Here is a 26,810-nt window from a genome sequence, read left to right on the forward strand (position 1 = left end):
GCTTTAAATTTGTTTAGGCTATCAACTTCAACAACAAGTGATGGAAGTCGGTTCCACCAACCAACCACCCGCTGGCCAAAGGCAAATTTCTGCACATCTATCCGACATCCGTCCTTCCTCAATTTGAATTTATGCCCTCTGAAGTGATTATTCTGAGCAAGATGAAGAATCCAATTGGCATTGAGCATGCTCAAAGCCTTATACACCTCTATCAGATCACCTCGCCGGTGCCTAGTCTCCAGACTCTGTAATTTGCAAAACTTAAGCCTTTCTTCGTAAGAGCAACCCTTTGTTCCATTCACTAATCTTGTTGCCCTTCTCTGTACCCGTTCCAGCAGCTCTACATCCTTCTTGAAATGAGGCCTCCAGACCTGTATACAGTACTCAAGATGTGGCCTAACCATTGCCTTATACAAGGGAATAATCACCTCCTTATCCCTGCTAGAAAAATTCCTGTATATCATTGACAAGACACCATGAGCTACTCTTGCAGCTCGTCTGCACTGCTCAGAGAACTTCATATCTGAAGTTATTGTGCAGGCATAGCTGCCTGCACAATTACCCCCAGGTCCTTTTCATTCTCCACCACTGTCAGTGTAGTACCGCAGAGTTGATACGTTGCTCTGGGGTTACTGTTTCCCATATGTAGTACTTTACATTTGTCAATGTTAAACTTCATTTGCCACCTCTCAGCCCATTTGTTCAACCTTTCCAGATCCTGTTGCAGCAGCATAGCATCAGTAGTGTCCTTAACAACCCTGCCAACCTTTGTATCATCTGCAAACTTGGACATTAAACTTGATATCCCATCATCAATATCATTCATAAACACCGAAAACAACAACGGACCCAACACTGAACCCTGAGGAACTCCACTAATAACATTAGTCCACGTTGAGCAGTGTCCACTGATTACCACTCTCTGTCTTCTGCCACTCAACCATCCCCTTATCCATAGCAGCAATTTGCCTCCAATGCCACACTGTTCCAATTTGTGCAGCAGTCTTCCATGTGCAACAGTATCAAAAGCCTTTCTAAGATCCAAATATATAATATCAAAGTTATTCCCTGCATCCAGTTCTTTTGTGACTACATCATAGTATCCAATCAAATTGGTCAGGCAAGACCTGCCCTTAACAAAACCATGCTGCGTCTGAGCTATAACTGAATTCTTGTCTAGATGATCCTGCAGTGCTTCTTTAACCAGTGCCTCCATTAATTTTCCTGGAACAGAAGTTAAACTAATAGGTCTATAATTACTTGTGTCAGCTTTGATCCTCCTTTTTGAATTGGGGTTACATTTGCACATCTCCAGTCTATGGGTACCTCCCCTGAGTCCAAAGAAGCTCTCATAATTATGGCTAGGGGTTTGCTTACTTCCTTTGCTGCCTCCTTTAATATAACTGGATAGATCCCATCCACCCCAGGTGCCTTTTTTATGTTTATCCTCAACAATCTCTCTCCTCCACTTTCCTCTCAGTTATTACAAAATCATCCAGCTCACTGCCAATGTTTACTTTACCTACATCATTCTCCTTCCTGAATAACTCCTCATGTGTGAATGTAGATGCAAAATACTCGTTTAGATTGTTAGCCACCTGAGCAGGATCCTCAACTGTTGAACCATCAATATCCAGTGGACCAATCTGATTCATCCCTTTCCTTCTCGAGTTTAAATATGTAAAGAACTCTTTTCTGTTTTTCTTTGCATCCTTTGCCAATGATTTTTCGTAGTCTGCCTTTGCCTGCCTAATCTCCTTTGTGACTTGGTTACAGACCAACTTATATCTACCATAGGCTTCCATGTCACCCATTAATTTGTATGTATCCCATGCATTTTTCTTCTCTGCCACATGTCTCATTAGTTCATCTGACAACCATTTAGGCCTAAACCTTGAACAATATTTCTTAGTTGGTATGTAAAGCCTGGTAGCCTCCAAGATTAGTTCCTTGAATGCTTCCCATTTTGAGTTTGCTGTTGGTAACATCATCAGTTGGTCCCACTGTATAGAATTTAAATACTGTCTCAGACCATCATAGTCGCCTTTACGAAAACAAAAACCCTTCCCTTTACCTCTGATGGTAGTTACCTCCTTGAGAAAATCCCACTTCAACACACTGTGATCACTGCCACCTAGTGGTTCATTTATCTGCAGATTCTTAATGCATGAAGAATCACGACTGATAATCAGATCAAGAGTATTGCTCCCTCTTGTTGCCTCACGAACATGCTGATGTAGAAAACAATCATCCAATAAATTCACAAAAGCCTTGCTAGTGTGCGAGTGACCAACCCACAAATTCCAGTCAATATCTGGGAAATTAAAATCCCCCATTATAAGACTCTCTGATTTACTGGCCCACTCTATTTCCCTGTACAATATCTTATTATACTCATCAGAGTCATTAGGCCTATAGCACACTCCTACTCTCAATTTTGATTTCCCTATGCTTATATCACACCAAACTGACTCGACACTGCCCTGTCCATCGATGTCGACTGGCTTCACTTCCTTGGACTTTATGTGTTTCTTAATTAATAGCATAACCCCTCCTGTCCTATCTATCCTTTCTATACACATTGTATTCCCCAAATTCCAGTTCCGCATTACTTATATCTGTGTGACACCACGTCTCTGATATCCCAACAATATCTGCCTTTGATGTTTTGAGCAATACCTCAAATTCATCAAATTTATTTACCAAACTCCTAGCATTGGTGTACACGCAGGTATACATGCACCTGTTTCTATCCTTAGTTACCCTAACACAACCCATGTGTTTACTTGTACCGCAATGACTCCCAGCAGTCTCTGAAATACCATGCATCTTGTTTTTCATTGATGGTTGCCATTGATGGATGCCTTGGCATTGATGGTTGCCATTGTTCTACAAGTCTAGTTACACATTTAACCACAAAGAGCTGATGTGTTTCAAAATCTTTTTTGTTTCAAATATTTTTAACATATTTTGAAACACCCATGTTTCAAAATCTTTTTTACTTCAGTGGCATGCATCAGTTGATATTTTTAAAATTTATATTTCTTTTCAGCACTTCTTTCTAGACAGTAGTACCTTTCAACCTTAAAACTGAAAACTTACATCTACATTAGTACAGTAGGCAAATCTTACCATTTTTAAATTTTACACCTTATTTCTTTGGCATCTTACTGAAATATTGAAAAACAATGCTGCATGTTGCTATTTTGCAAGGTAAACTACCACAGCATACCTGATGGCCAATTCATTAACAAAAAAGAGCAGAAATTCAAAATTTTTTTTTTTTAAATCCAATTTTAACATATTATTATTATTATTATTGCAATAGGAAGAAAGGACGAAGAAAACTGAGCTTTTGCAAAAGGATGGAGAAGGGTCAAATAAATTAAAAAAAAAAAAAAAAAAAAAAAAGATGGATTTTCTATTATAAAAACCTGGAGGATTAGCAGCTGTTTAAAATTTATTAATTAATGGAGTATTCCTTAAGTATTAGAGTTATCTCTATTGGAGCAAGCATAACGATAAAATTTTGTTGCCTTTCTTTTTCAGGTCTGGCAAGAAATAAACAACTAGACAACATAACACAGAGTTAGAAAGAATAGTGGCTTTCTGCAAAATGATATTTTGAATACTTTAGATTCATAAGTCAGGGAAAGTAAAAGAGAATATAGAAAAGTACAATGCAAAATTAATTTTTGGCTATGTCCATAATGGTTATTGAAAACTGTAGAATATCCATACTGGTGATACCACTTCATTATGGTTATGAAAATTTACTACAAAAAATGTGATTAAATATGTCAATATTCACTCAATTACAAAATTGAGTTTTGTAATTGAGTGATTAATATATTAATCACTCAATTACAATTAATAATACTCAATTAATAAATTCAATTACAAAAATATTAAATAAAACAAACATACCGATAATCAGGCATGAAGACCAGGTTTCCATGATAAAGGTAACGCAGAGTGAAAAATAAGTTCCTCAATAACATAGCAGTTGAAGAATGAAGTCTTATTTTTGTATCATCCTCAGGATCTTTGTTTAGGTCTGTTATAGCAGCAAAATGGTTCTAGAAATAAATAAGAAAGAACTCCTTTTCAATTTCATTAATAACTTAATGTTCAGGAAAGAATTTAAAATAATGTTTTGCATGTACAAATACCAAGGCAACTCACAATGACAGCATGGCATTTTGAGAGCTAAATGCCTTAATGTAAAGATGTATTTTGATACAAACTTTGGTCAGTTTAAACTCCACTTGTTATTAGTGGTCTATGTGAATACAAATATTTGTGCCCATACTAGATGGAAAAGGGGGTACAAGGACTAATAGATTAACAGTAGCCACTGGCAGAGGTGAAAGGGATTCTTGCACTGCTTCTATTGGAATGAGCAGCAGCCTGGAAAACAAGATTCAGGGTATTTCAGAGATTGCTGGGAGTCATTGCAGTACAAGAAAACACATGGATTGTGTTAGGGTAGCTAAGAATAGGAACAGGTGCATGTATACTTGCGTATACACCAATGCTAGAAGTTTATAAATTTGATGAATTTGAGGTGTTGCTCAAAACATCAAAGGCAGATCTTGTTGGGATATCAGAGATGTGGTGTCACACAGATTTAAGGAATGTAGAACTGGAATTTGGGGAGTACAATGTGTACAGGAAGGACAGACAGGATAGGAAGGGAGGAGGGGTTATGCTATTAGTTAAGAAACATAAAATCCACAGAAGTGCAGCCAGTCGACATTGCTGAACAGTGCAATGTCGAGTCAGTTTGGTGTGACATAAGCACTGGGAAATCAAAATTGAGCGTACGAGTGTGTTATAGGCCTAATGACTGTGATGAGTATTATTGACTGGAATTTGTGGGTTGGTAATCACTCACACACTAGCAAGGCTTTTGTGGATTTATTGGATGATTGTTTTCTGCAGAAGCATGTTCGAGAGCCAACCAGAGAAAGTAATACTCTTGATCTGATTATCAGTAGTGATTCTTCATGCATTAAGAATCTGCAGATAAAGGAACCACTAGGTGGTAGTGATTACAGTGTGCTGAAGTGGGATTTACTCAAAGAGATAACTACCATCAGGGGTAAAGGGAAGGGTTTTTGCTTTCATAAAGGCGACTATGGTGGTCTGAGACAGTATTTAAATTCTATATGGTGGGACCAACTGATTATGTTACCAACAGTAAATTCAAAATAGGAGGCATTCAAAGAATTAATCTTGGAAGCTACTAGACTTTACATACCAAATAAGAAATATTGTTCGAGATTTAGGCTTAAATGGATGTCAGATGAACTAATGAGACGAAGAAGAAAAATGCATGGGATACATATAAATTAATGGGTGACATGGAAGCCTATGGTAGATAAGTTTGTCTGTAACCAAGTCACAAAGGAGATTAGGCAGGCAAAGGCAGATTATGAGAAATCTTTGGCAAAGGATGCAAAGAAAAACAGCAAAGAGTTCTCTACCTATGTAAACTCTAGAAGGAAAGGGATGAATCAGATTGGCCCACTGGATATTGATGGTTTAACTGTTGATGATCCTGCTCAGATGCCTAACAAACTAAATGAGTATTTTGCATCTACATTCATACATGAGGAGTTATTCAGGAAGGGGAATGCCAGAGGTGAATTAAACTCTGGCAGTGAGCTAGATGATTTTGTAATAACTGAGAGGAAAGTGGAGGACAAATTGTTGAAGATAAACATAAAAAAGGCACTTGGTGTGGATGGGATCTATCCAGTTATATTAAAGGAGGCAGCAAAGGAAGTAAGCAAACCCTTAGTCATAATTATGAGAGTTTACTTGGATTCAGGGGAGGTACCCATGGACTGGAGATGTGCAAATGTGACCCCAATTCACAAAGGAGTATCAAAGGGCCACACAGGTTAAAGAAGCACTGCAGGATCATCTAGACAAGAGTTCAGTTATGGCTCAGACACAGCATGGTTTTGTTAAAGGAAAGTCTTCCTGACCAATTTGATTGGATACTATGATGTGGTCACAAAGCAACTGGATGCAGGGAATAACTTTGATATCACATATTTCAATCTTAGAAAGGCTTTTGATACTGTTGCACGTGGAAGACTGCTGCACAAATTAGAGCAGTGTGGCATTTGAGGCAAATTGCTGCATTAGCATTAGTAGAGGCAGATGATGCAAGAAAGCAAGCTTATGCAGCATCAGCCAAAAAAAAAAACCCACTCTAATTTCATCCCTCCCTTTGTTCAAAATACCTGTCCAGCTGAGCCTTAAATTTATTTAGGCTATCAACTTTCACAACAAGGAATGGAAGTCTGTTCCACCAACCAACTACCCGCTGGCTAAAGGCAAATTTCTGCACATCTATCCTAAATCTGTCTTTCCTCAATTTGAATTTATGCCCTCTCAGGTTATTATTCTGAGCAAGAGGAAGAACCCCATCAACGTTGAGCATACTCAAACCATTCAATGCTTTATACACTTCTATCAGATCACCTCGCCGGTGCCTAGTCTCCAGACACTGTAATTTGCAAAATTTAAGCCTCTCTTTGTAAGAGGAACCCTTTGTTCCATTCACTAATCTTGTTGCCCTTCTCTGTACTCGTAGATACTCGCTGCTATGGATAAAGGGATGGTTGGGTGGGAGAAGACAGAGAGTGGTAATCAATGGACACTGCTCATCGTGGACTAATGTTATTAATGGAGTCACACTAATAACATTAGTCCACGATTAATGTTATCAGTGTCAGGTCCATTGTTGTTTTCTGTATTTATAAATGATATTGATGATGGTATATCAAGCTTAATGTCCAAGTTTGCAGACAATACGAAGGTTGGCAGGGTTGTTAAGGACACTAATGACAGTATGCTGCTGCAAGAGTATCTAGAAAAGTTGAGCAGATGGGCTGAGAGATGGCAAATGAAGTTTAACATTGATAAATGTAAAGTATTACATATGGGAAGCAGTAACCTCAGAGTAACGTATCAACTCTGTGGTATTACACTGACAGTGGTAGAGAATGAAAAGGACCTGGGGATAATTGTGCAGGCAGATATGGTTTTCTGAGTAGTGCAGACGTCTGCAAGAGTAGCTCATGGTGTCTTGTCAATGATATACAGGAATTTTTCTAGCAGGGATAAGGAGGTGATTATCCCCTTGTATAAAGCAATGGTCAGGCCACACCTTGAGTATTGTATACAGGTCTGGAGGCCTCGTTTTAAGAAGGATGTAGAGCTGTTGGAATGAGTATAGAGAAGGGCAACAAGATTAGTGAACGAAGGTTTGCTCTTACAAAGAGGAGCTTAAGTTTTGCAGATTTCAGTGTCTGGAGACTAGGCACCTGCAAGGTGATCTGATTGAGGTGTATAAATCCTCGAATGGTTTGAGCATGTTCAATGCTGATGGGATTCTTCCTCTTGCTCAGAATAACAACCTGAAAGGGCATAAATTTAAATTGAGGAAAGAGAGTTGTAGGACAGATGTGCAGAAGTTTGCCTTTAGCCAGTGGGTAGTTGGTTGGTGGAACAGACTTCCATCTTTTGTTGTGGAAGTTGACAGCCTAAATAAATTTAAGGCTGAGCTAGACAGGTATTTGGAACTAATGGAGGGGTGAAATGGGAGCAGTTTTTTTTTTAGCTGATGCTGCATAAGCTTGCTTTCTTGCATCATATGCCTCTACTAATGCTAAAATACAGATATAACTACCTCGGGATCTGATCCTTATAGGATCTTGGAATTTTTCAAATTTCAGGCACTCATATTGTAGTGATACATTTTGAAAAAAAGACAAATAAAATTAAATAAAATAAGAAGAAATAATAAAGGCGCCTCTGTAGCCAGATGGGAAGGAGCAGCAGTGCATAGCACACGCTTCTTGATTAGACTGGGGTTCGAGCCTGTCACCACCAAATACAGAGGATGCGGAAAGGTCAGGGAATGACCACCGCATATTTCCGGAGCAATATGGCCTTAGTTGCTAATGCTCCTAAAAAAAAAAAAAAAAAAAAAAAAAACAAACAAAAAACCAAAAAAGAAATAATAAAAAATATACTACTATATTTTATAGAAATATATGATATTTTTATAAAAATATTATATATTTCTATATTACAATTCATGTACAAAATGAGAGAAAGGTAATTTAAGGAAAGTATTATAGTATACTGTAGAATGTTATACATTAAAAATTAAATAAAATGAAATAAAATATTTTCTTTCAAAAAAAGCCTCTCAGTTTCTGAACAAATAGCATAACTCACACAATGGAACAATGCATTATTGAACCACCACAATCTTTGCGTCGAGAGTTTATTTTAGGTGCTTCTGAAATTATGAATATCCACATATAATAAGATGCTTAGAGTGTAATGAATGCATTACATCTAATTAGATGTAATGAATGCATTAGACTAGTGTAACAACGTATACCAGTGTCGATACTAGTATATGTTACAAGAGTCTACATTTTAGTCATTAGTTGTTCTATTAAACAGATGTTTAACTGAGAAAAATCTTCCCTCCATACTGGCACAATTACTCTGCTTCTAGTGAACTAAGCAGTGAATACATGTACAATGTAAGAATAAAATAATGTATTGCATGAATATTATTCTCTCTCACAGTTTATCCAAAAAAATATCGAGTATTGCATGCAGTAAACAAAAAATCCTTGTTTATACATAATTAGCATTAGCATAGGCATACAATGCAAGAAAGCAAACTTCAACAAAAGATGGAAGCCTGTTCCACCAATCAACTACCCGCTGGCTAAAGCCAAATTTCTGCACATCTATTCTACAACCATCTTTCCTCAATTTGAAACTGTGCCCCCATCAGGTTCTTAGTCTGAGCAAGAGGAAGAATCCCATCAGCATTCAGCTTTCTCAACCCATTCAAGGCCTTATACACCTCAAATGGATCACCTCGCAGGTGCCTACTCTCCAGGCGCTGCAATTTGCAGAACTTAGTTCTGCAAATGAGGCCTCCAGACCTGTACACAGTACTCTAGGTGTGGCTTGACCATTGCCTTGTATAATGGGATAATCACTTTCCTGTCCCTGCTAGCAAAATTTCTTAGATAGTATGAATCAGAGCTGTAATACTCAATATGTTCTACGTTGATAATAATATTAGTAAATTAATAAGAGGAGTTTACCTCAATATAGTACGTGGAACACTTCCGTATGATACCCTCCAGAAATTAAAACGGAAAAAACGAAAAAATCGACAACTTACCGATACATTAAAGTAAAATATAAATAATTAAAGTAAAATATAAATAATTAAATAATCAATTTAACACAATTCAAAATCAATTCAAAACAATTAAAATTCAAATTAACGCAATTAAAAGAATCTAACGAAAATATTCAAAACAATTTTCCTTCCTGAAGCTGACAATGCTTTTCGACCGACTGTCGTGATCACAGGATTGAAAATTACCGAATCAGGCTAAACCTGCAACTTAAATAGTGATTATGTGTCTTCGCGCATGCGCGTAAAGGTCCATGCATCGGAGATCAAATATGGCCGCCGAACATTAACAGAATTCTCGTGTAATTTAATTTCAACGGTTTCTGCAATTAATAGTCGCGTATAATTACGTTGAACGTTAAGTATTTTGGCCTCGTTAAATAAAAAAGTATGTTTTTCGTTAATGGCATGAAAGGCTAATTCTGACGCTGCTGAACGAGAAGCACGAACTGAGGCTTCGTGTTGATTTACACGGATATTAAGAGAAAACCGCGTCGAACCCTGATAAGACGAGTCGCAATCACCGCAAGAAATGTTGTATACTAGATCATTAATTTGTGTTGCGAACGCCGAAAGAACCGAGCGATTGTTCAGTATAGTGTGTAACTTCCGTATAGGCCTAGCTATAATTTTAAATTCGGTATCTTTAAAGAATCTGTTAAGCTGTTTGTGCCACTGTTCAACATATGGGACAGAAATAAAGTATTTTTTGATATTACTATTGTTGATTGGTGCAGTGTTTTGTATCCTATCCTTAGCTTGTACCCTAATTCGATTTATTGTGTTAATGGGATAACCCCTGTTCAAGAATCTGCTAGTTAATATTTGTATTTCTGAGTCTAAAGCAGAATCCGTCGTTGAATATTTATAGGCATTTAGAAATTGATTAAAGATAATCGATCTTTTGTAGGTGAACGGGTGGTAGCTATTATAATGTAGAAGCATACCGGTGTTTGTGGGTTTTCGATAGATGCTAAATTGTATTTTGTTCGAGTCCCGGGTAAGCGTGAAATTTAGAAAGTTTAATGACTTAGTATCCATATCTTCCTTTCCAATGTAAATTTGAGTCTAGAATGAATATTATTAAACGAATGTAAAATGTCTTGGATAGTACTACTATCGGTAATAACTAGAACATCGTCTAAATACCTCCCATAGTATGTGATACGGGGACGAAAAGGTGTCAAATGTATCTGCTCAATCGTTGAGAGATAGATCTCTGACATTAAGCCACTCAGGCTCAAACCCATTGGTAATCCAAAAATTTGTTTGTACACCTTGTCTCGAAAGGTGATGTAGTTAGCCTCAACTAATAGTTTAATTAAATGAAAAATCTCCTTTATAGGCAGCTTCGTATAATTAATCGGTGTCGAGTTTTTATTTAACATATCCCAAATCACCACTGCACCAATCAACAATAGTAATATCAAAAAATACTTTATTTCTGTCCCATATGTTGAACAGTGGCACAAACAGCTTAACAGATTCTTTAAAGATACCGAATTTAAAATTATAGCTAGGCCTATACGGAAGTTACACACTATACTGAACAATCGCTCGGTTCTTTCGGCGTTCGCAACACAAATTAATGATCTAGTATACAACATTTCTTGCGGTGATTGCGACTCGTCTTATCAGGGTTCGACGCGGTTTTCTCTTAATATCCTTGTAAATCAACACGAAGCCTCAGTTCGTGCTTCTCGTTCAGCAGCGTCAGAATTAGCCTTTCATGACATTAACGAAAAACATACTTTTTTATTTAACGAGGCCAAAATACTTAACGTTCAACGTAATTATACGCGACTATTAATTGCAGAAACCGTTGAAATTAAATTACACGAGAATTCTGTTAACGTTCGGTGGCCATATTTGATCTCCGATGCGTGGACCTTTACGCGCATGCGCGAAGACACATAATCACTATTTAAGTTGCAGGTTTAGCCTGATTCGGTAATTTTCATTCCTGTGATCACGACAGTCGGTCGAAAAGCATTGTCAGCTTCAGGAAGGAAAATCGTTTTGAATATTTTCGTTAGATTCTTTTAATTGCGTTAATTTGAATTTTAATTGTTTTGAATTGATTTTGAATTGTGTTAAATTGATTATTTAATTATTTATATTTTACTTTAATTATTTATATTTTACTTTAATGTATCGGTAAGTTGTCGATTTTTTCGTTTTTTCCGTTTTAATTTCTGGAGGGTATCATACGGAAGTGTTCCACGTACTATATTGAGGTAAACTCCTCTTATTAATTTACTAATAGCAAAATTTCTATATATCATCGACAAGACTCCATGACCTGCCCTGGCAGCCCGTCTGCACTGCTCAGCAAACTTCATATTTGACTGCACAATTACCTCCAGGTCTTTTTCACTTTCCAGTTCCCTGAGTGTAGTACCACAGAGATGGTACATTTCTCTTCAGTTATTGCTACTCATATGCAGTACTTTGCATTTGTCAATGTTAAACTTCAGTTGCCATTTCTGAGCCCATTTTCCGACCTTATCTAGATCCAGTTGGAGTAGCATACTATCTTTACTGTCATTAACAACCCTGCCAACCTTTGTATCATCTGCAAACTTGGATATGCCTTCATCAATATCATTGATAAATATACAAAACAACAATAGGCCCAACACCGAACCCTGGGGAACTCCACTAACAACATTTGTCCACAAGAGCAGTGTCCATTGATTACCACTCTCTGTCATCTCCCACTCAACTATCCCTCTATCAATTGTACAACTTACCCTTAATGCCGTACCTCTCCAATTTGTATAGCAGTCTTCCAGCATCAAAAGCTTTCCTGAAATTCAAGTATATGATATCAAAATTATTTTTGGCATTCAGTTCCTTTGTGACCACATCATAATAGCTGGAAGGTTAAACTGGAATGGTTACTTAGAACAAATGAGATGAGTGTTAGCACAGAACTTCCTCATTGCCCTCAGGAAGCTTGCATGAGTGAGAGGTCCTTTAGGCACTTCAGATCACAACTTGGTGATTGTCTCTTCTCCAATGGAACCTTTATCTCATGGCTATTCCCAACCTCGTATTGTTTGGCATTACAAGAATGCAAAATGGGATGACCTGCGAGACTTCTTTTCTTCTTTTCCTTGGTCTGATTACTGTTTCAAAACTTCTGATGTCAACGTTTGCTCAGATCGTGTCAGTGAAATTATTCTTGCAGGAATGGAATCCTTTATCCCACACTCCACTTTAAAATCTCGTCCTTTATCTAAACCTTGGTTTTCCAATAAATGTGCTAAGGCTGTCCAAGAGAAGAACGTTGCATATCGTAATTGGCTTGTTTCTAATTCTTCAGTTTCATTTTCTGCCTACACCAAAGCTCGCAACAATTGTAAAGCAGTTATTAATCAGTCCAAACTAGAGTTTGAACAGGCTAAGAGTACAAAACTTGCTTCTTGCCCTAATGGTAGCCGAACATTCTGGTCTCTTGCCAAAGCTATTGGCCGCAACTTTTGCCCATCTCTGCTCCCACCTCTGTCCAAACCAGATGGTTCTGTTGTCACTTCAGCCAAGGATAAAGCTGACCTGCTAGCATCCCATTTTTCTTCGAGCTCATGTATTAATGATCTTGGTAAAACACCTCCCACCATTCCTAACACGCTCCATTCAATGCCTTCTGTGGTCTTCCGTCAAAAGGATATCAGAAGGATTTTGATGAATCTTGATGCTAAGAAAGCTCCAGCTCCTGATGGTATTTCTCCACTTGTTCTCAAAACCTGTGCTCCTGAGCTTACTCCTATTCTTTGCCGCCTTTTTTCACTTTCTTATTCCAAAGGTGTTTTTCCTTCTGCTTGGAAATTTGCTCATATCCAGCCAGTTCCTAAAAAGGGTGACAAATCCCTCCCATCCAATTATCGTCCCATTGCAATTACTTCTACTCTTTCTAAAGTAATGGAGAAATCAATTAACCGCCAACTCTTAAACTACCTAGAAACCTTCCGTCTGATCAACGATCGCCAGTATGGATTCCGTCAGTGTCGATCCACTGGTGATATTCTGGCTTATGTTACCCATTTATGGACTAATTCAATGGAAAGGTTCGGTGAAACACAAGTAGTTGCTCTTGACATCTCAAAGGCTTTTGATCGTGTTTGGCATAAAGGTCTTCTAAACAAGCTTCCATCTTATGGTTTGCCAACTGTTTTTAGTAATTGGTTATCCAGTTTTCTCTCTGATCGCTCACTGAAGGTGATGGTAGATGGCTCTCTGTCTTCTAACTTCTCCACTAATGCCGGTGTCCCCCAAGGTTCAGTTCTTTCCCCCACTCTTTTCCTCTTGTATATCAATGACCTTCTTCCATTGACTGGAAATCCTATCCATAGTTTTGCCGATGATAGCACATTGCACTCAACTTTCCATTTTGAGAAACCTTGTCCAGCTCAATCAGCTTCAAGTTCTCGAAAATCTGCTGCCATTTCCTTAAATGCCGATCTTCAGGTAATTCTCCAGTGGGGCAAAGACAACTTAGTTGATTTCAACCCTTCTAAAACTCAATCTTGTCTTATATCTCGCAAAAAGGATTCTTCTGCTCCTATGCTTATCTTTAGTGACACTCCGATTTCTAGGCAAAATGATATATCTCTTTTGGGGATTACCCTGACTTCTAATCTCTCTTGGCACAAGCACATTACAAATATTGCTTCCTCTGCATCTAAAAAACTTGGTTTTCTCTTTCGCTCTCGGCGTTACTTTTCTCCCAAACAGCTGCTCACTCTGTATAAATCGCAAATCCGCCCTGCCATGGAATATTGTTCCCACATCTGGGGTGGTGCCCCCAAAACCCCTCTCAGGCTTCTTGATTCCATTCAGAAGAGGGCAATTAGGTTAATTAATGATTCATCTCTAACAGAGTCTCTCCACTCGCTTTCTCATAGACGCACTGTTTCTGCTGCATGCCTCTTCTACAGATACTTCCATGGGCACTGTTCTTCTGAATTGGCTTCTATAATTCCCGCTCTCTCCTTCAAAACAGTCCGAACACGTGCCGCCACCAGCCAACATCCATTTACTGTCCAACTTCAAACCCACAGAACCAACTTTTCATCTTCCTCATTTATTCATTCAACTGCCGTTTTCTGGAACAACCTTCCTTCATACGTATTTCCTGAAAATTACAATCTACAGAAGTTCAAGTCCAATATCAACAAATATCTTCTTTCGTCTTCTCAACCTCCAACCCAAGCACGGTACTAAGTACTATAGGTTATAATACCTCTCGTGTTTGGGGTTCTCATAAAAAAAAAAAAAAAAAAAAAATGAGCTTTTTTAGTGAGTTAATTCTGCCGATTTTCTCCATTTGTGATAACCTCCTCTATTTTTTGAGAAAAGCAACTTTAGTTTCTTCATTAGTTCATGTGTCTCCTTGACAATTCTTACATATTCCATATGTGACTATGGACTTTGTTTTATACTGGCTTCAATTCCTGAAACCAGACATTGATTTCCAGAGAATAAAACACCTCTACAAAAAGACTTAACTCTAGCAGGAGAGCAGAGGAGACTTAAAAACAGCAGGCACACTGAACTGAACAATATTCAATTGTATAATGCTAATGCTATATTCTATCCAATACAATACAAGGTGTAAAATTGCATATAAAATAGAATACAAAGGGTACTAGGAAAGTTTTGCAATATGACGCAACAATGAATCACAGGAAGCTGCTTGTTGCTGCATGTTGAGACATGTTCATATGTGCATAGTAGCCGCCGCGCCAAGTCAATGGGCTCAGTTATTCATTAGTAGTGAGAGTGTAAAGTTCTTGCGATGGCATCGTGGTCACGAAATGAGATAAGGACAGTTTTGCGGTATAATTTCGTGCATGGTTTAACCATAGACCAGTGCTTAGAAGAAATGACTCTTGCACTAGATGATGATTGTCCACATCGTACAACGATATTCAGGTGGTATAGAGAATTCCAAAGGGGAAATTTCACTCTGGAGGATTCTGAGAGGCCGGGAAGGCCACGAACGTCAGTTACAGAGGAAAACGTTACTGCTGTGAGGAAAATGCTTGACGAAAACAGGCGAGTGACCTACCAACAGATAGAGGATACTTTGGGCCTAAATGCACCAGCAATTCGTTCGATTCTGCAAGATCATTTGCACGTGAAGAAACTTTGTTCTCTCTGGGTGCCGCATCAACTGACTGAAGAGCAGATGACACGACGTGTGACTTGGTGCCGGGAGATGTTAAAAAAGTTTGATAAGGGACAATCTCGGTATGTGAACAACATCGTGACAGGTGACGAGACTTGGCTGTACTATTACGATCTGCAAACCAAGGCTCAAAACAAAGTTTGGGTCTTTGATGATGACGACACACCCGTAATTGTCAGAAAATCCCGATCTGTAAAGAAGAAAATGATAGCTGTATTTTTTTTCAAATCGAGTGGAATTGTGGAACGTGTCGTTTTGGACATGCAGAAGACAGTCACAGCTAAGTGGTATACTGAACAATGCCTGCCTAAGTCATTGGATCTATGAAGAACCTGCGGTCAAAGTCAAGAATGGACACCTGGTACCTCCATGACGATAATGCTCCAGCTCACCGCGCCAAAGCCTGCACCGAATATTTGACCACGGCAGGACTGAAACTTCTCGAGTACCCTCCCTACAGTCCAGACCTTGCTCCCTGCGACTTTGCACTGTTCCCGCATGTGAAAATGAAGCTAAAAGGGAGGCGGTTTTCCAGTGATGAGGACCTTCTATGGGCTTGGGACAACGAGTGTGCTTTACTCCCTAGTGAAACTTGGCAGAACTGGTTTAAAGATTGGTTTCGGAGGATGGAGAGGTGTATTGAATGTAGAGGAAATTACTTTGAAAAAATTAAATAAACAAAGCTGTATTGCAAAACTTTCCTAGTACCCTTTGTATACAATTTTACACTTTGAAAGTAGTGAAATTAACGATAATAGTAAAAGTACCAATGTGAATGAATGACATCCTTTATATATAATTAAAACAAACTCCCTAGTTATGGATATTGGTTCTTAGTATAATGTTTATTATTGAATACCTTGAGATTTTTAAAATCATTAGGTCCTGCCTGGATCTCTGTTAAAATTGCAACAAGTTCTTCTCCACTCCAGACTTTGCTAGCCTGATTAAATTCATTGTAGTCGGGCAAATTGTTGTAATTTTTTGATAACCAAGTACTAAGTCCAGAAAGCTGAAATCAGAGGGAAGAAAAAAAGTCAGCTTTTTCTAACATAATTTAGAGAAATATCACTATTTACACTAGCTGTCAAAGATCACTGCTTAGATTTTTTCACAAAACAATGTATTCATCATATACTTACAAATATAGCAATGGCAGTATGACTCTCCGGTAATATTCCTTCAGATACTGTAAACAAAGGTAGAATACAAATAAGCAATGGTACCAAAATATGTACAAAAATAAAATAAAATAAAATAAAAAATTAATAATAATAATAAATAAATAATAATAAAAAAAAATATATATATATATATATATAATTTAATATGGAATTTAAAGAATCCATATTTACTTAAGGGGTTCTAAAATACTGTAATTTTCGAGAGTCATACTGTCTGAATAGCTGTAACATAGTTGTGTTTTGATATTTATTTATCTTCTTTTATATAATCAGTTTCTTGGAATTAAGCATAATAACAAACATACAAGAAGAAGACGATACTCTCAAATGTATTCATTCATTAATTTCCCGAATAAGCATCCAAATGATATGTCCAAATAATGGGCTTGAGCATGTATAACCCTCTTGTCACCTACAATAGGGTTATACATGCAGAGCTGCTTATGAAACATCTAGGGAGAAGAACTTGAAGAGATCAAACATATTAGACAGCATGCAGAAAACAGATATCCAGACAACACAATACTGAAATTGCAAGAAATTGCAAGAAATCTCAAAAATAGGAAATAAAAAAAAAAGCTGAAAATTCAGAGTCCATAACCAACTTTTATACTAGGAATAGCCAAAAAAATACCAAAGAATCACAAAATACAACACGTCCAAATTTAATAAAGAGGACCTTTCTAAAAGCTGGGAACTAAACTAAGAACCTCCCACTACAGTGCCAGTTTACCGTCTTAAATGTGAGTATATGATATACTCACACACAGGATTTTGATTCTGATGGCTGTTGCACAAGGTCTTTTAAAGTAGCATTTTCATAAAATGCTTTATGGAAAAAGCCATCAACAGGACAAAAGGAATCTTATACAAACCAGAATAACTTAAGGAGGTCAAAGAAAAAAAAATAATTTCAAATCAAAGCAGGAATATAAATATAATATCAAGACTACAATACAAAACTTTCCTAGAAACAAAATTGATGAAATTCCTCATAATGGCCAAACTAACTCTACATTCCATTTTTTGTTGTGCTTAATTTTAGAAAGAACAGTTCGTTTTTTATAAACTGTTACTATAAACAAACTCATCAAACTATTGCACGATGTTATTGTAATTTGCATGTTGTCTTTAAGGTTTGTTAAGTACTAATAGAATGAAAGGGACTTGGGGGTGGTTGTGCAGGCAGATATGAAGTTCTCTGAGCAGTGCAGACGGGCTGCAAGAGTAGCTCATGGAGTATTGTCAATGATATACAGGAATTTTTCCAGCAGGGATAAGGAGGTGATTATTCCATTGTATAAGGCAATGGTCAGGCCACACCTAGAGTACTGTATACAGGTCTGGAGGCCTCATTTCAAGAAGGATGTAGAGCTGCTGGAACGAGTACAGAGAAGGGCAACAAGATTAGTGAATGGAACAAAGGGGTGCTCTTACGAAGAAAGGCTTAAGTTTTGCAAGTTACAGTGTCTGGAGACTAGGCACCAGCGAGGTGATCTGATAGAGGTGTATAAAGCCTTGAATGGTTTAAGCATGCTCAATGCTGATGGGATTCTTCCTCTAGCTCAGAAAAATCACCTGAGAGGGCATAAATTCAAATTGAGGAAAGACAGATGTAGGATAGACGTGCGGAAATTTGCCTTTAGCCAGCGGGTGGTTGGTTGGTGGAACAGACTTCCATCCCTTGTGGTGGAGGTTGATAGCCTAAATAAGTTTAAGGCTCAGCTGGACAGGTATTTGGAACGAACAGAGGGGTGAGGTGGAAGTGGGTTTTTTTTTTTTTTTTTTTTTGGCTGATGCTGCATAAGCTTGCTTTCTTGCATCAAATGCCTCTACTAATGCTAATGCTAATAGTCATCACTATTGTAATGGCAACTCTAGTGCTAATTACTAAATATAAAAAACGACTAAGATGAACATAAAACCTTATCAACTGTATTTACCTTACAGTAATTTTGTGTATAACATTTGCATGATGTATTTCACATTTGTTCGTTTTCTTTTGCTTAAAAGAAAGGCAAGATTTCTGTATATTTCTCACAACTTTAGTATTAGCATTAGTAGAGGCATATGATGCAAGAAACCAAGCTTATACAGCATCAGCCCCCCCCAAAACAACCCTTTCCCATTTCACATATTCATCCACTCCAAATGTTTGTGTAGTTCTGCCTTGAATTTATTTAAGCTGTCAACTTCCACAACAACAGATGGAAGTTTGTAGTAGTAGTAGTAGTGCCTTGTGATGCAAGAAAGCAAGTGTATGAGCTTATGCAGCATCAGCGAAAAAAAAAAAAAAAAAAAAAAAAATCACACCATTCCCTCAAAATACCTGTCCAGTTCCTCCTTAAATTTATTTAACCTATCAACATCCACAATGACAGATGGAAGTTTGTTACAGCAATTAACCACCAGCTGGTTAAAGGAAAATTTCCGTACATCTATTCTACATCTGTCCTTTCCTAATTTGAATTTATGCCCCCTTAGGTTCTTAATCTGAATAAGTAAAAAGATCCCATTAGAATTCAGCATGCTCAACCCATTCAAGGCCTTATACACCTCAATCAGATGATCATGTAGGTGCCTAGTCTCCAGCCACTGAAATTTGCAGAACTTAAGCCTCTCTTTGTAAGAGGATCCCTTCATTCCCCTCACCAATCTTGTTGCCCTTCTCTGTACATGCTCAAGCAAATCTACATCCTTCCTACAATGAGGCCTCCAGACCTGTATGCAGTACTCAAGGCGTGGCTTGACCATTGCCACGCCTTGAGTACTGGCATACTGTATACAGAGAGACAATCACCTCCTTTTCCCTGCTGGCAAAATTCCTATATATCATTGACAAAATCCCATGACCTGTCCTGGCAGCCTGTCTGCATTGCTCAGAAAACTTCATATCTGACTGCACAATTACTCCCAGATCTTTTTCATTTTCTACGACACAGTTGGTACATTTCTCTAGGGTTACTTCTACCCATATGCAGTACTTTGCATTTGTCAAGGTTAAACTTCAGTTGCCACTTCTTAGCCCATCTGCCCAAATTATCTAGATCCTGTTGCAGTAGCACACTGCCATTACTGTGATTAACAACCCTGCCAACTTTGTATCATCTGCAAACTTCGACACTAAGCCTGATATACCTTCATCAATATCATTGATAAATGTACAAAACAACAGTGGACCCAACACCCAACCCTGTGGGACTCCACTAATAACATTAGTCCACGAAGAGCAGCACCCATTGATTACCATCCTCTGTCTTTTCCCACTTAACCATCCTTTTATCCATTGTAGCAACTTACCCTTAATACCATTCTGCTCCAATTTGTACAATAGTCTTCCATGTGCCAACAGTGGCAAAAGCTTTCCTGAAATCCAAATATATGATATCAAAATTATTTTTTGCATCCAGTTCCTTTGTAACCACATCATAATATCCTATCAAATTTGTCAGACAAGACTTTCCCTTAAGAAGCCCATGCTGTGTCTGAATTATTGCTGCAGTCTTGTCTAGATGATCCTGCAATGCATCTTTAACCAGTGACTCCGTTATTTTACCAGGAACAGAAGTTAAACTAACTTCGTAGAATTTTTTTCAGCCTGGACTGTACTTGTTAACAGGAGAGATTGCTTCTACAGGGATGGGAGGATACACTTAAATAGAAGGGGTGCAAGAATATTTGCTGATGCTATCGAGGCAGTGTTAGGTGGGTCGGAAAACTGCTAGCTTGAGGGGATATAAAGACGAATAGATTAACAGTAGCCACTGGCAGAGGTGAAAGAGATTCTTGCACTGCTTCTATTGGAATGAGCAGAAGCCTGAAAAACAAGATTCAGGATATTTCAGAGACTGCTGGGAGTCATTGCGGTACAAGTAAACCCATGGGTTGTGTTAGGGTAGCTAAGAATAGAAATAGGTGCATGTATACTTGCGTGTACACCAATGGTAGGAGTTTAGTAAATAAATTTGATGAATTTGAGGTATTGCTCAAAACATCAAAGGCAGACATTGTTAGGATATCAGAGACTTGGTTTCACACAGATATAAGGAATGCAGAACTGGAATTTGGGGAGTACAACGTCTACAGAAAGGATAGACTGGATAGGAAGGGAGGAGGGGTTATGCTATTAGTTAAGAAATACTAATTGGAGTCTGGGTGCGAGATTAGCCTGTGCGGTCATTGCTCCTTAAAGCTCTTCAAACAGAGAAGTTTTTCCTGATTTATTTTCTGCTTTATTAGTTTAAATTGTCATATTAACTTATTTTCTAGAGTAGCTTTATATTCCTAGTTACGATACTTAGTTTAAAGTTTAACTTAGACAGAGATTTCGTAGATATTACTTAGTATCGGTAACGGTATCAAATCCACGTGTCACAAACCAAATTTTTTTTTTAACCAAATTTAGTCGATTTATTAACCAACTGTTATATCAAATTATCATCTATAAGTAGATTATAGACCTAGTCAGGATCCTTAGTTTATTCTAAATTGAGATAGCGAGATTTGGAAGCTAATCAATACTTACGAGTCCGTAGAAATACCGTTCGTGATTCCCGCCATTTTTACACGATAGCATAAGCTTAGTGTCGTATAGTGCATAATATAATATTGTCAATTAATCAGTAAATCTATTAATCTTGATAAACTTTATTGTCAATTAAATTGTACTTTTAACTCTATATATATATATATATATATAACGACTTAATCGTAACAAATAATTAATACATAACTATAGTGGTACACGTGATACGGAAGTTGTATAAAGGGAACTCGTAGAAAACACTAGATACCGAAAAAAAAATATATATAACATAACTGTTTTGGGATATAACTTAAGGATTTAATTTTTGTTTTGAATTTTATTGAATTAAATCGGAATCATGACTCTGACCAGAGCAGCAAAGCAAAAGGCTCAAGCTAATGGGAGTGCTGTGGTTCAGGGGAGAACTGAGGGGGGCAGTTGCCCTCTGAATCACAGTCTATTAAAATGCACTGTTTGCTTGATGTTTGCGGAGCAGTCGGGTACGGGACATGATACTGCCAAGGGGGATGTCTTTGTGTGTGCACGATGTAAGGAGTGCAAGGAAATCAGGCGGCAACTCAGCGTTGTTATGGGCCTTTATGAGAGCTTGAAGGACAGGGTGGATGCCCTCGAAGGAAATAAATTGAGGGGCCCATCAAGCTCTCAGCTGCCCACATCAACGCCAGAGCTTGCACTTGGTCATCAGGCAACACAGAAGCAGCCCCCTAGGCAGAATGCGCTGGTCCCACAGGAACTAGTAGTTGTTGGTGACTCTATTGTCAGGGAAACGGGGAACATACTTTGTAAAAAGGATAGGTGGAATAGGACCAGGGTATGTCTGCCAGGGGCAAAGGTTGATGACGTTGTAGAGCGGATATCATCTTTTAAGGGCACAAAAGGTGATATAGTTGTACACGTTGGCACTAATGATATTAAGAGTAGGAGACCGGCGGAATTACTTAGCAAGTACAGGTCACTGTTGAAAAAAAGCCGTGAATTAGGGTTGAACTTGAAAGTGTCTGCAATTCTGCCCAGACACGATAGGAGGGAGTATATGATGAGAGCCTTGTCGATCAATTCGGCCCTGGAGGGATTGTGCAAGGCTCAAGGGGTAGAATTTTTTTCAGCCTGGACTGTACTTGTTAACAGGAGAGATTGCTTCTACAGGGATGGGATACACTTAAATAGAAAGGGTGCAAGAATTTTTGCTGATGCTGTCGAGGCAGTGTTAGGTGGGTAGGAAAACTGCTAGTTGGGGGGGATACAAGGACTAATAGATTAACAGTAGCCACTGGCAGAGGTGGAAGTGATTCTTGCACTGCTTCTATTGAAATGAGCAGAAGTCTGAAAAACAAGATGCAGGATATTTCGGAGACTGCTGGTAGTCATTGCGGTACAAGTAAACACATGGGTTGTGTTAGGGTAGCTAAGAATAGAAACAGGTGCATGTATACCTGCGTGTACACCAATGCTAGGAGTTTGGTAAATAAATTTGATGAATTTGAGGTATTGCTCAAAACATCAAAGGCAGATATTGTTGGGATATCAGAGACGTGGTGTCACACAGATATAAGTAATGCGGAACTGGAATTTGGGGAATACAATGTGTATAGAAAGGATAGACAGGACAGGAGGGGAGGAGGGGTTATGCTATTAATTAAGAAACACAAAGTCCAAGGAAGTGAAGCCAGTCGACATCGATGGACAGGGCAGTGTCGAGTCAGTTTGGTGCGACATAAGCATAGGGAAATCAAAATTGAGAGTAGGAGTGTGCTATAGGCCTAATGACTCTGATGAGTATAATAAGATATTGTACAGGGAAATAGAGTGGGCCAGTAAATCTGAGAGTCTTATAATGGGGGACTTTAATTTCCCAGATATTGACTGGAATTTGTGGGTTGGTCACTCGCACACTAGCAAGGCTTTTGTGGATTTATTGGATGATTGTTTTCTACATCAGCATGTTCGTGAGGCAACAAGAGGGAGCAATACTCTTGATCTGATTATCAGTAGTGATTCTTCATGCATTAAGAACCTGCAGATAAATGAACCACTAGGTGGCAGTGATCACAGTGTGTTGAAGTGGGATTTACTCAAGGAGGTAACTACCATCAGAGGTAAAGGGAAGGGTTTTTGTTTTCGTAAAGGCGACTACGATGGTCTGAGACAGTATTTAAATTCTATACAGTGGGACCAACTGATGATGTTACCAACAGCAAACTCAAAATGGGAAGCATTCAAGGAACTAATCTTGGAGGCTACCAGGCTTTACATACCAACTAAGAAATATTGTTCGAGGTTTAGGCCTAAATGGTTGTCAGATGAACTAATGAGACATGTGGCAGAGAAGAAAAATGCATGGGATACTTACAAATTAATGGGTGACATGGAAGCCTATGATAGATATAAGTTGGTCTGTAACCAAGTCACAAAGGAGATTAGGCAGGCAAAGGCAGACTATGAAAAATCCTTGGCAAAGGATGCAAAGAAAAACAGAAAAGAGTTTTTTACATACTTGAACTCGAAAAGGAAAGGGATGAATCAGATTGGTCCACTGGATATTGATGGTTCAACAGTTGAGGATCCTGCTCAGGTGGCTAACAATCTAAACGAGTATTTTGCATCTACATTCACGCATGAGGAGTTATTCAGGAAGGAGAATGATGTAGGTAAAGTAAACATTGGCAGTGAGCTGGATGATTTTGTAATAACTGAGAGGAAAGTGGAGGAGAGATTGTTGAGGATAAACATAAAAAAGGCACCTGGGGTGGATGGGATCTATCCAGTTATATTAAAGGAGGCAGCAAAGGAAGTATGCAAACCCCTAGCCATAATTATGAGAGCTTCTTTGGACTCAGGGGAGGTGCCCATAGACTGGAGATGTGCAAATGTAACCCCAATTCACAAAGGAGGATCAAAGGCTGACACAAGTAATTATAGACCTGTTAGTTTAACTTCTGTTCCAGGTAAATTAATGGAGGCACTGGTTAAAGAAGCACTGCAGGATCATCTAGACAAGAATTCAGTTATAGCTCAGACGCAGCATGGTTTTGTTAAGGGCAGGTCTTGCCTGACCAATTTGATTGGATACTATGATGTAGTCACAAAAGAACTGGATGCAGGGAATAACTTTGATATTATATATTTGGATCTTAGAAAGGCTTTTGATACTGTTGCACATGGAAGACTGCTGCACAAATTGGAGCAGTGTGGCATTGGAGGCAAATTGCTGCTATGGATAAGGGGATGGTTGAGTGGCAGAAGACAGAGAGTGGTAATCAATGGACACTGCTCAACGTGGACTAATGTTATTAGTGGAGTTCCTCAAGGTTCAGTGTTGGGTCCGTTGTTGTTTTCGGTGTTTATGAATGATATTGATGATGGGATATCAAGTTTAATGTCCAAGTTTGCAGATGATACAAAGGTTGGCAGGGTCGTTAAGGACAATACTGACGCTATGCTGCTGCAACAGGATCTGGAAAGGTTGAACAGATGGGCTGAGAGGTGGCAAATGAGGTTTAACATCGACAAATGTAAAGTGCTGCATATGGGAAACAGTAACCCCAGAGCAACGTATCAACTCTGCGGTACTACACTGACAGTGGTGGAGAATGAAAAGGACCTGGGGGTAATTGTGCAGGCAGATATGAAGTTCTCTGAGCAGTGCAGACGAGCTGCAAGAGTAGCGCATGGTGTCTTGTCAATGATATACAGGAATTTTTCTAGCAGGGATAAGGAGGTGATTATTCCCTTGTATAAGGCAATGGTAAGGCCACATCTTGAGTACTGTATACAGGTCTGGAGGCCTCATTTCAAGAAGGATGTAGAGCTGCTGGAACGGGTACAGAGAAGGGCAACAAGATTAGTAAATGGAACAAAGGGTTGCTCTTACGAAGAAAGGCTTAAGTTTTGCAAATTACAGAGTCTGGAGACTAGGCACCGGCGAGGTGATCTGATAGAGGTGTATAAGGCTTTGAATGGTTTGAGCATGCTCAATGCCAATGGGATTCTTCATCTTTCTCAGAATAATCACCTCAGAGGGCATAAATTCAAATTGAGGAAGGACGGATGTCGGATAGATGTGCGGAAATTTGCCTTTGGCCAGCGGGTGGTTGGTTGGTGGAACCGACTTCCATCACTTGTTGTTGAAGTTGATAGCCTAAACAAATTTAAAGCTCAACTGGACAGGTATTTCGAACGAACGGAGGGGTGAAATGGGAGTGGTGTGTTTTTTTTTTTTTTTTTTTTTGGCTGATGCTGAATAAGCTTGCTTTCTTGCATCATATGCCTCTGCTAATGCTAATGCTAATGCTAATACATAAAATTCAAGGAAGTGAAGCCAGTGGACATCGCTGGACAGTTCAGTGTCGAGTCAGTTTGGTGTGACATAAGCATTGGGAGATCAAAATTGAGAGTAGGAGTGTGCTATAGGCCTAATGACTCTGATGAGTATAATAAGAAACTGTACAAGGAAATAGAGTGGGCCAGTAAATCAGAGAGTCTTATAATGGGAGATTTTAATTTCCCACATATTGACTGGAGTTTGGGGCTAGTCACTCACACACTAGCAAGGCTTTTATGGATTTATTGGATGATTGTTTTCTACATCAGCATGTTCGGGAGGCAACTAGAGGGAGGAATACTCTTGATTTGATTATCAGCAGTGATTCTTCATGCATTAAGAATCTGCAGATAAATAAACCACTAGGTGGCAGTGATCACAGTGTGCTGAAGTGGGATTTACTCAAAGAGGTAACTACCATTAGGGGTAAAGGGAAGGGTTATTGCTTTCGTAAAGGCGACTACGATGGAATGTGACAGTATTTAAATTCTATACAGTGGGACCAACTGATGATGTTACCAACAGCAAATGCAAAATGGCAAGCATTCAAAGAACTTATCTTGGAAGCTACTAGGCTTTACATACCAACTAAGAAATATTGTTCAAGGTTTAGGCCTAAATGGGTGTCAGATGAACTGATGAGGCATATGGCAGAGAAGAAACATGCATGGGATACATACAAATTAACACATGACACAGAAGCCTATGATAGATACAAGTTGATCTGTAACCAAGTTGCAAAGGAGGTTAGGCAGGCGAAGGCAGAGTACGAGAAATCTTTGGCAAGGGATGCAAAGAAAAACAGCAAAGAGTTCTTTATTTATGTAAACTCTAGAAGGAAGGGGATGAATCAGATAGGTTCACTTGATATTGATGGGTCAACTGTTGATGATCCTGCTCAGGTAGCTAACAAACTAAATGAATATTTTGCATCGACATTCACACATGAGGAGTTATTTAGCGAGGGGAAAGCCAGGGCTGTATTCAACTCTAGCAGTAAGCTAGAGAATCTTGAAATAACTGAGAGTAAAGTGGAGGAGAAATTGTTGAAGATAAACACAAGAAAGGCACCCAGGGTGGATGGGATCTATCCAGTTATATTAAAGGAGGCAGCAAAGGAAGTAAGCAAACCGTTAGCCATAATTATGAGAGCTTCCTTGGACTCAGGGGAGGTACCCATAGACTGGAAATATGCAAATGTGACCCCAATTCACAAAGGAGGATCAAAGGCTGACACAAGTAATTATAGACCTGTGAGCTTAACTTCTGTTCCAGAAAATTAATGGAGGCACTGGTTAAAGAAGCACTGC

The 26,810-nt window shown here is 38.6% G+C and overlaps 1 protein-coding gene across 1 annotated transcript in view; it reads right to left on the reverse strand.

Annotated features, from left to right (window-relative positions):
• LOC150085137 (Fanconi anemia group J protein homolog) overlaps positions 1–26,810 on the reverse strand; it is a 331,818-nt gene that overhangs the window by 113,568 nt on the left and 191,440 nt on the right. The window contains exons 13-15 of the mRNA XM_090373843.1: positions 16,592–16,638; positions 16,309–16,461; positions 3,928–4,079 (exon numbers count right to left, since the gene is read on the reverse strand). Of these exons, the coding sequence (XP_090229969.1) occupies positions 3,928–4,079; positions 16,309–16,461; positions 16,592–16,638 (352 nt within the window). The remainder of the gene's footprint in view (positions 1–3,927; positions 4,080–16,308; positions 16,462–16,591; positions 16,639–26,810) is intronic.

Source organism: Mastigoproctus giganteus, chromosome 5, assembly GCF_048544385.1.
Source record: "Mastigoproctus giganteus isolate SK-2022 chromosome 5, ASM4854438v1, whole genome shotgun sequence".
Lineage (NCBI taxonomy): Eukaryota > Metazoa > Arthropoda > Arachnida > Uropygi > Thelyphonidae > Mastigoproctus > Mastigoproctus giganteus.